Source organism: Contarinia nasturtii, unplaced genomic scaffold (genome assembly GCF_009176525.2).
Source record: "Contarinia nasturtii isolate CC-2019 unplaced genomic scaffold, AAFC_CNas_1.1 Cnas_scaffold_129, whole genome shotgun sequence".
NCBI lineage: Eukaryota > Metazoa > Arthropoda > Insecta > Diptera > Cecidomyiidae > Contarinia > Contarinia nasturtii.
This window is the reverse complement of record NW_022197486.1, coordinates 12,853,491-12,864,082: the sequence shown is the minus strand read 5'-3', so window position 1 is coordinate 12,864,082 and position 10,592 is coordinate 12,853,491. Positions and strand designations below refer to the sequence as shown.

General features: G+C 32.9%; 1 protein-coding gene across 1 annotated transcript; it reads right to left on the bottom strand.

Annotated features, from left to right (window-relative positions):
• Positions 1–2,859: 2,859 nt before the first annotated feature.
• On the bottom strand, positions 2,860–4,395 carry LOC116349535 (probable cytochrome P450 6d4; the record flags this gene model as incomplete). Its single annotated transcript, XM_031781018.1, has 2 exons — positions 3,258–4,395; positions 2,860–3,197 (listed from the first exon to the last, which is right to left on the bottom strand). Coding segments are annotated over exons 1-2 (1,476 nt in total), but the record flags the coding sequence as incomplete, so codon positions are not given.
• Positions 4,396–10,592: the final 6,197 nt, after the last annotated feature.

Here is a 10,592-nt window from a genome sequence, read left to right as displayed (position 1 = left end):
GTGCGTCTGTTGGGGACTCATGTCATTGAGCCAATGATTTGGTTTTTGTCTGCGGTTTTTTCTTGTTAATTACAATGATTTTCATTTTTATGGAATAGACATGGAGCGCGCCCACAAACCAAAGCTATAAATTATTTATTTTGTGTATGAATATATGCAGTGGTCATAATAATAATATAATCAAAAACCAAAAAACCAAAAACCAATTAGATTATTGCCTTGGCGTGTAATTAAAAAGATATGGGCCGAAAAACAAATGTTATACATTCGCTTGACGTTAATGCCCATTATCCTATGAATAAAACACCATTATCTTTTTTCCATCTTACTCTCGCTCTCTCTCTTTCCAAATATGATGCTACATTAAATCATTTGTTACGAGCATGTTCGATGAAAAATACCTATTTGTCGAAAGTATGTCATAAATAGTCAAGAATTGTATCTGTGCAATGGCAAAATGCATGCCCAATCATTTTTGACCCGCCAAACAACAAATTAACAGACGCATTAAATAGTGTTGCATGAAATATGTAGCACATTCTTGCAGCGGTGGTGGTATTTTCATATTTATTCGACTCCCTAGGCACACAAATGTGCATAATATTGAATGAACGAAGAACGGAAGTTGATGTTGATGCTCACACCATTTTTGGAATGCTTTTGAATAAGTTGACTATTTGAATTTAATGTTAGAGAAATAGTTTACAATTAATTCCCGTAACGCAATAACATTTTCACGAAGTCATGCGGAAAATGTACGAAAAACTTTACCAATCCATTTCAAACCAATTTAGGCAAGCTTGAAACGGCACAACAACGAGAAATCAAATAAATGTCACCCTTTTTCAATTAATTTTCCAAAAACAGAAATACTCTCTCCCACAACAAACCGAAAATAAAAACAATGTCTATTCATTTTCCTGGGCATACTGGGGTTTTATGATGTATCTCTTTTTCACCTCTGGAAAGCACAAGTTCACATGTTGTCATGGAAAATAGCATTTTAGGTGGAATTAATTGTCATGGAAAAGTTTTACGCAAATGAATAATATTCATCTGATGTCTTTATTAAAAAATGTTCACCATCCCCACTTCCTTCTTTTCATCTTGCTGTCAAAGGTATTAAACGATTCTTTTAAATCTAACCACTTTAAGATAGTCACAATGTTTTCTAATCGCAATTAAAAAGTCGCAAACGTGTACATTTTAATAAATAAAATTTACACTGACACTGGAAACAAAAAAAAAAGTTAAACATTAATTTTAATTCAATGTGATTTAATCTATCGTATGGTCTTGCCAGTGCCAGCCAGGCTATTTTCAATATACAATCTCTCGATAATGTACAGCCAAGTGGTGAAGAGAAAAATATATAGCATCAATATTATCCAGCTTAATTGAACGTGGGCCAAATTGAATTCGAAAGCCAATTAAGCAAATTTAATAATAGGAGAGGAACAAAAAAGAACTTGAAACGAGAATGAATTTGCACATGGCTCAATTCACGTTGCTTTATGTATAGTATCAAGACTGTTTATTGATATTGTGTTATTCACGATTCAGTGCTGAACGACGGAAGTGAATCATTATCGATTTTCTATTGTGTGTGCATGTCCATTTACATAAATCATAAATTGATGGTAACCGAAGATTTTAGCAATAAATAATTTTGCAATAAATACCCGTTAGCTATATGTATTTTCATTTTGAATTCAAGTTTATCCTTCTCCTTCGATTTGATTATTATTGTTGCCTTTCACTCAAAAAAATTAAAACTTGAAAAAAAAAACAACATGGGAAAAATTGAACATATATCCTACTATCATAAACAAAAGCGAAATCAATCATATTGATTGATATTCCGAAATGGTTGTAATAAATCTACCAATTTATGTTTTTTATTGAACGAAATGATGATGAATAATATAACAAAAATATCGTAATACACTGTTCGGGTGTGTTTGCATTAATTGGCCAATTTGTCTGGCTTGAATATGCAACGAAATTTAATCAAACTGTGATGTGTACTGAATGCAAATTTTAATGTGATTTTTTTTTTCAAATTTATCAGCTGAACGTCACATTGAAGATGTAGATAGCACTGTGAGTTGAAAGTTCCAGACAATGGGGTAAGAAAATATCAACCGTTATCACATGACATCGTGCGCATGGTTCTTTGCATGACTTACATTTTTCCCCCATTTTCTTCAAAAGCTTTCCGTATGCTTATTTCAAGAGCATTAGTAAGTAAACCTAGAAAAGTTCTCGATTCCAAAGCTTTTTTCGCTAAGAAAAGAAGTGGTTGCGAGTCATTATTTGAATTTAAAAAAGCTAAATGTTATCGAATAATTGTATCATCTATGGACAACAGAGGTCAGTTTTGTTTTCAAAGTTTTAGATGTAGCTTTATTTTCGCTGCATTTTTAAATGGTAAAAATGATTTTTAGAGCTTTCCGACTTTCATTTTTGGTCTTAAGCTTTTATTTTTAATTTTATTTGAATATGGGCTTTTAATTGACTTCTTAAAGCTTCCAACCATCAATACGAAAACAAAAAAAAAAAAGAAAGAATGTAACCATCGATGTGTGGTTTCGAATTATGCAGACAATTTTCTAAAGTTTTTGCCGCAGAACAAATATTTGTGAATTTTTATAATGGCTTAAATAACCAATAGAAGGAAAATAATCTGCAATCTGTGCTAAAATCGAAATTTATTCACAGAAATTAACGAATAAAAAAACTTTACATTTATTTATTTATTTTCAATTTGTATTATCGTTTCATAACGCGCAAATTAATTCCACCAACTGGAGTTAATCGATATGATTTCGAATCGAATTTCATATATTCACATTTCGATTTGTTTTCAATTTCGAATCGATATTTTTGAAGCATTACAATTAATCCAACTTTGATTTGCATGCTTCCAAGGCGCATTGCAATACAACTACGAGGGCCCTCACCGAATGGCATATAAGGTCGATTCAATTGATTTTTTCCCATTGAATTTTCTTCATTAAACCGATCTGGATCGAATTTCTGTGGCATGTCATAATACTTTTCATCCATATGCAGTGCATACAGTGGGATCATTATTCCAGTTCCTTTTTCAATGATTTGATTTGTTTCCGGTATTCTGTAGTCTTTCACACAATTTCGGCTCAAATATATTGCAATGGGATACTTTCGTATTGTTTCTGTAAATAAAAAAATATACTTGATTTTACCTGAATTATTTTTAATCAATTAAAGGTTACCATCGATACATAGTCCCAAAAATTTCATGGCCGAAATGGAATCGAATGTAATTTGTCCATTGTATTCATTTAAAACATGGTCGATTTCATTGTGAGCTCGTTTCTGTAGCTGTGTATTCATTGCTAATTCATACAAACAAAATGACATGATGTTTGATGAACTTTCAAATCCAGCTGAAAAAAATATAAATGTATTTGCTGCAATTTCGTTCAATGTCATAGTTTTTCGATTTTCATCCGTTTGAATAATGGTTTTCCATTGATCATCGTCCAGTTGTACTGTTCCATTGTTACGCAATTGAATCATCAATTGGAAGAAATCTTTGCGTGTAATATTATTTTTTTCACGACATTCGAGATTTTCTTTCACAATGGATATAAAAAAATCTTCTATTTCGGACTTAATCGATTTAATCCGTAAAATATTCATGACATTTGGTGCAATGAATCGCATTAGACGTCTCAGCGCATTAAAAAAGCTTGGCTCAAATATTTTACGACCATATTTACGAAAATCATTGTTTGGACAGTGTAACGAATCAACATCAATGCCAAATGCAACAGACGCAATTATATTTGTCGTAAAGCCGGCACATATTTCACGTACATTAAGCATTTTATCATTATCAGCTACTTTTTCTAGATAATCTTGTAAATGCATGCCACAATTAATCAATGTGGGAAACATTGCTTTCAATTTGCCATTTGTAAAAGCTGGCGTTAATTTTGCTCGTAATTGCTTCCAGCGTTGTCCTTGCAGAGCAACCAAATTACCAGTCACTGGATTGTAACGTTCGTTACAATGAATTCCACGGTCGGTAAAGTGTGCAAAATTTTTGATTAAAATCAGTCTAATTAGTTCTGGATCACGTATTACTAAAATTGGCCGAAAAATGCCATAAATTGCAATGAATGGATCTGTCGTGGTGCTGTAAAGTTTCAGGAGAAAATTGCAAATATGTTCCTTTTGAAAAATAATTCGTGTGAAATGACCAAATATTAAATCATAGCCGGCGAATGTTTTAAAACCTCTGCGATCCCAATATGAATATGTTCGTTTCAGGTATAAATAAATCGAAGTCAAAGCACCAACTAAAACAAAAATTACGTCAATTCGTAAGATATCGAACAAAAACATTTTTAAAACTCAAGTTATTTACCACATCTTAACTAACTGAGGTGAGCGAACGCATATTTATACTAACATTCAAAATGTATAATCTTATCATGCCATTGAAAAATAAGAGTGTAAAGACTATTCAATGATCTGTACCTTATGTGCACAGTTTTTTTTTGATAACCAAGTACTGGTATAACCAAATGTCATTGTATTTTGAATTTCTATACGACCAAAACTTTTTCATCATCCATTTTTTTTTTTGAAGTGATCTGAATTATTGTGGGATTTGCCATCGCATTCTTCTGCATGATTTATATGGGACTTAGTCACCGAAATGAGCTTACAATTTAGTTTATAACTGTGAAAAAATGCCATATACTAAAAAGATAAGTTAACGAGTGATTAATGAGTGACTATAATGATTCACACACGCCTTGGTTGTGCTTGGTTGAATTTTATCACTAAAATCCATTTTTATATTCGAGATTTCAAAACAACGAAATTTAATTACATATCAACTTGATCAAGTTTTGAAAACGACGTTCTTTCAGAGAATTCCATCACTCTCTCCATATGAAATTATTCAACTAATATATGTATGGGTTTTCGAAATGTACAAAGGTTCGTTAAAAAAAGAATGCTTTCTATGTAAATTACAGTGATGGTTTTTTCCTATCTGAATAGCGCTAGCTATTCGCAGCGTCTGAACAGCATTGCTGCCCAGATGCTGAATCGAAGCGGTTGCCGCACGCGTTTTGTATCACAAAACATATTATCATATAGTCTAAGTAACCAGTGAGCACACAGAGTATGATACACTAATACCATAGTCAGTATACAAACGCATGTCGAACAGAGAACGAACGCGAACGTATATGCTCTGTGTGGTACAAACGAAGTGTGTTGCGCGTGCGACAACCGCTACGATTCAGCATCTGGGCAGCAATGCTGTACAGGCGCTGCGAATAGCTAGCGCTATTCAGATAGGAAAAAACCATCACTGGTAAATTATGAAATAACATCAAATGAAATAATTCCAGAAAAGTTGAAAATGTGTGTTCTGAATTAAAATTCCAACTTTTCAAATGTTTTTTTTATCTACCTTATTTGTTCGAGATTCATTTCCCAAATAATTCGCATAGTTGTGAAAAGGAGTAATGAATTTCACCCTTCACTTATAGAGCGTTTTTTTATTTACTCACAGAACATCACTATAGTATATCTAGTATACATCTCTCTTGAAAAAGTTACCAAAATGGACAACATGAACACGGTTCAACGAAATAAAGGCTCTGTTTTACAACATAGAGATCGGAATAAGAATTTATGTCATTTATATTGAACATTTCGTTGTTTTTTTAGCAAAACGCGCAAGAAATTTAATTGATTTCCGTTTGCAATGAATGAAATTTGCTTGCATTTCTTATAAATGTTGGTACATAATTGTCATAATTGCTGTACACAAGTTGTACATTTTAGTGCAATAAGTGCTTTTCGAAAGACGGCCAAATCTACATTCGTAGCTCTGGATGATTTTTTATATATACAGGGTGGTCCAAATTAAGTTTCGACTCATTTTCCATTCAAAAATTTGATTTTGTAAAACCACATAATCTGCGTAAAAAACTGACCCAGAAAAGTTGATTAAAAAAAATGAAAAAAAAAATTGGTCGCTCCACTTCGGACTGTTGTAAATAGATAGGTTTATCACATGTTTTTTCGAGATAAATTTCGATTTTCCTCAGTGGATCGATCGGGAGTATTTTGATAACATGGCTGGAAGTGAATCTTGAGGAGCAGGTGGACCCAACCTGGTCCAAAGTGTTCTGGGTGTTGAGCACATATGGGGATAACATACCCAGCTCAATTTTTTTTATTTTTTCGATATTTCCAACGGAAAAGCGAGAAAAATCGATTGGTAGTTTTTCAAACCGGAAATGCGAGAAAAACAGACCGTTTGTATTACAATTTTTATTTAATTTATTCTCAATATTCCAGCCATTCAAAAAAAAATTTAGATATATTTATTTCAACATTGACAAAAAAAAAACAATGGATGCAATTCATTTTAAAAATGAAGTCCTGAAAAGATTTGGATAATAGGTATTATACAGCCCTGAATACATTTACTTATTTTATGCGACGCAATAATGACAAACCAATGAAAAAGTAAACAAGCGACATGCTAAACATGCGTGCGTATGTATTGGTTCACATTCGGAATAAAGTTCTCACTCGACACACGTATTGCCTATGATCGCGAAATTTCTACTGCATAATATTATGTTTAAGCATGAATACATATGAGTGAGAGAGACGCGCGCACGAATACACATTCGGAATAATGGCAGCGACTTTGCTGTTGCTCATCTGTTTGCGTTTGTTCTAACTGCGTGCGCACGTAGAGAATAAATGATGATGTGAGAGTTTCGCGTGTCTGTATGTAAACACGAATGTCACAATGACTAAATGACCGAGAGCATGGCAGCTATATGTGCAAATTTATATGCATCACGCTCTCTCTACAACGATTATATGTTATAAACATTATGTGGTTGGCAAAACTTCTCTCATTTTTCAACATTTTATTTAAACGTCAAAAGTGCACATAGAACTGTTGGGGACTATACATTTTTTCAACAAAATCTCTATAATATCAATTATTCTATGTTGAAAATGAAATGTTCTTCATTAATAATAGCAAACATTATATTGAGGCGACTATTCATTTGAAATGAGATGAAATTGCGTGCAATTTGTGACATTTTGATTTAGAATAAAAGTTCACATGTGCGATTTTTGCAACAAAAATTGATGCCAATCACACATCAAAATGCATAAATGACACATTCAGTTTATTAGCCAAAGTGAGCTATCCATTTTTCAATTCTCAATGGCAACAAATCCAACCGGAAATCTAATTACATATATTTTTCATTGCTTTCATTTCATCACTCATAGCTGTCCACGAACACCAACGAACGAACCGTTCGTTCGTTTTCAATGTATATTTTGTTCGTTCGTTCGTTCGTAGAAAATGAATTGTTCGGACTGTTCGTTCGTATGTTCGTAAGAGTTCGTTCGTAATTTATGGAAATTTATTTTTCGAATGTAAACAAATATTGCGATAATAAATGTAAATTGGGAAAACTTTAAATCGATTTTTCCCGTTTTTCCGATGGGAAATCGTGAAAAATAAGCAAAATGTTGACTCCGACAGTTGTGGTTCAATAGCCTAAAGTCCAAATCCGGTGGAATTTGTCTGATCCATGAATTCTCAGGATTTGACCTGAATTCATACGTCCTCAGCAGGGGTCCGAGGGGTCCGAGGGGTCCGATTACCCCCCCCTGACGAAGTGTTACCCCTTCAAAATTTTCAAAGAATTCTTTCAATTTGCTAGAGAATTTCGCCAAAAAAGTGAGGACCTTTTTTTTTTTTTTTTTGCTCCTCACTTTTGTTTTCAATGTAAGAAAAATTCTTTAAATTTGCTAGGGATTTTCGCCGAAAAAGAGAAAAGCAAAAAAAAAAAAACGAAAAAAGTACATTTTTCGCAAAATACACTTCACTTTTTTGCTTACCCCTCTCGATTTTTTTCAATTACCCCCCCTTAAATTTTTTCCTTGAGGACGTATGCCTGAATTCTAAAACTTCCATAAAGATATTCTATAAAAACCCCATTCTCCGTGTAATTGTATTTATTTTTAATTGTAATTACATTATGGAAGTTCTGGAATCCAGGTCAAATCCTGAGAATCCATGGATCAGCAGAATTTCACTGGACTTTAGGCCATCGAACCACTCAGGTGTTCTGGCTCCCTATGGGAGTCAACATTTTGCTTATTTTTCACGATTTCCCATCAGAAAAGCGGGAAAAATCGATTTAAAGTTTTCCCAATTTACATTTATTATCGCAATATTTGTATACATTGAGAAAATAAGTTTCCAAAAATTACGAACGAACGAACGTGTTCGTTGTTCGTCGTTCGAACGAACAATCCGAACAATTCATTTTCTACGAACGAACGAACGAACAAAAAGACCAAAAAAATATTCTACGAACGAACGAACGAACGTTCGTGGACAGCTATGTCATCACTATTGTTCGAAAATAAAAAGCGAATGAAAACGTGATCCTTTTTCCCATTTTATGTATTTATACATGAATGTATGTGAATAAATTCGTTGGTTTTGAATAAAAGAAAGTAAATGGTTCATAATCAATAATCAGATATTTATTCCCACACTCATCTTTGGGAATCCCACTCATCTTTGATATCCAAATGGTTGAGATTTTTATATATGTATTGGTTCAGCTATATTTTGGCAGTACGATTTTCAGAACTAATTGAATACGAAGGATAAAGTGAAAAGAAAAAAATGAGATGAGTAATTTTAGTGCCATGAAAATTGAAAGAGCGAATAGATTTTTCCATTAGTGACTGAATTCATACGCAAGCTCTTCATGTAATCAGCATAAATATGATTTTTTGAAAGGCGAACAAGTGGTAGACTCCATGCAACACAAAAAAATGTCGAAAGTATGTAGGGATGAAACTGACTAGATGAATGATGCAATCGCATTTGAGAATATTTCGAAGGGACGTTTGAATGAAAATAATTCAGTTTCATATTTGAATTTACTATTGTTGGATCGTGTAATATAATGATTCTCTGTAGTTAAATTGCAAACATGCGTGCTGATGATCTTTTGCTTGTGTGTACAATGTACATGCATACAAACATTGTTCACCATTTTGAAGTGGGTTGTTCAATAAAATGTTATGCTAGTAATGTGAATGTTCAAATTTCTCTGATTTCGGTGCAACATTTTGTGAATGATAAAAGAACAAATGAATTACTAACGGCAAAGCATATTGAGTTGTGGCACTTCACTTGCAACATTCTTTGGTTGTTGGTTTTTCTATTGCCACACTCACTTGCAACCAAATTATGTACTTGGAAAAAGTTCAATTTTGATGCTGGTGGCGCCGCAAACTTAAAACAGTTATATGATACAGGAAAAATAGTTGTGATATATTTCTCATTGGTTGTTATTGTTGTTTTTTTTTTTTAATATTTCGATTCAATTTCATTTTCTGCATCATTCGCATGATGTGTTGTCATTTTCTTCATGAGACGTCTCATTTTGTTATCGAATCGAATTTTATGCACGTGCCACATACTTTCAATCCGAAAATGTTGACACGAAAAAAGTACAGAATTGATGGGGGGATGGTGCTAATGGTGGTGTCGAAAACAGAAGGAGAGTAAAAGTGCGCGTCGCATATTTTGAAAATGAATGTCTTCAATTTCAATTGTTTTTCCAATGTACGTATGGTAAGAACGTGTTGCTAAAACCAAAGCGATTTTCAACGTTTTTCTTTTTTTTTTTCATTTGAACACATTTTGCTATACCATAAATATTTGCCATTTTTTTGTTTTTATTTCCCTGAGCACATTTTTTGGTATTGTCGATAATCCAATATTCTTCCGTGATGCGAACCTATTGACCGAGAATTCAATCGTATACATCATTTAGGTCTCATCAAACCTACTCATCACATTTCTACGTCGATGAGATTGTAAGAGCGAAACGCAAAATAATTAATTTGGTGAGTGACGTAAATTGGCTTCAATAAAATGAGCTTGAAAATGAGGAAAATAATAATAACAGCAACTCAACGTTGATAAATAGTAAAGAGAGAAAATAAATTACACGAAACGAGATCATTTCATAAAGCTTAGAAATTCAATTCAATGAAATACACAACAAAATTGCGAAACAGCATACAAAAATATTGCAATAACGAACGAATGGAATAAAAATAAATAAAATATATGCGTTAAATAAATAAAAAAAGAAACTTAATAACGATATTGTTTCAATAAAATAAAGGAAAATACATGGGGCAATGCCTTTCAATGAATATGATGACATTGAGTGCGTACATGTGTACGACAGTGTGTGATTGTGTCATACGGATATATAGATATAAGGAGCATCATCATTCGAAGCACAGATATACAAAATAAAAGGAACGAAATGGTGAGCGACAATAAATGTGGGATAAATATTAATTTTGGTATGTATACAAGGTGCATTGAATGTTTTGTCATTTCAATGAATCTAGATATATGTTTTCAACTCAATTTGAAGTCAAGCCCGTACACACACACACACACACACACACACACACACACACACACACACACA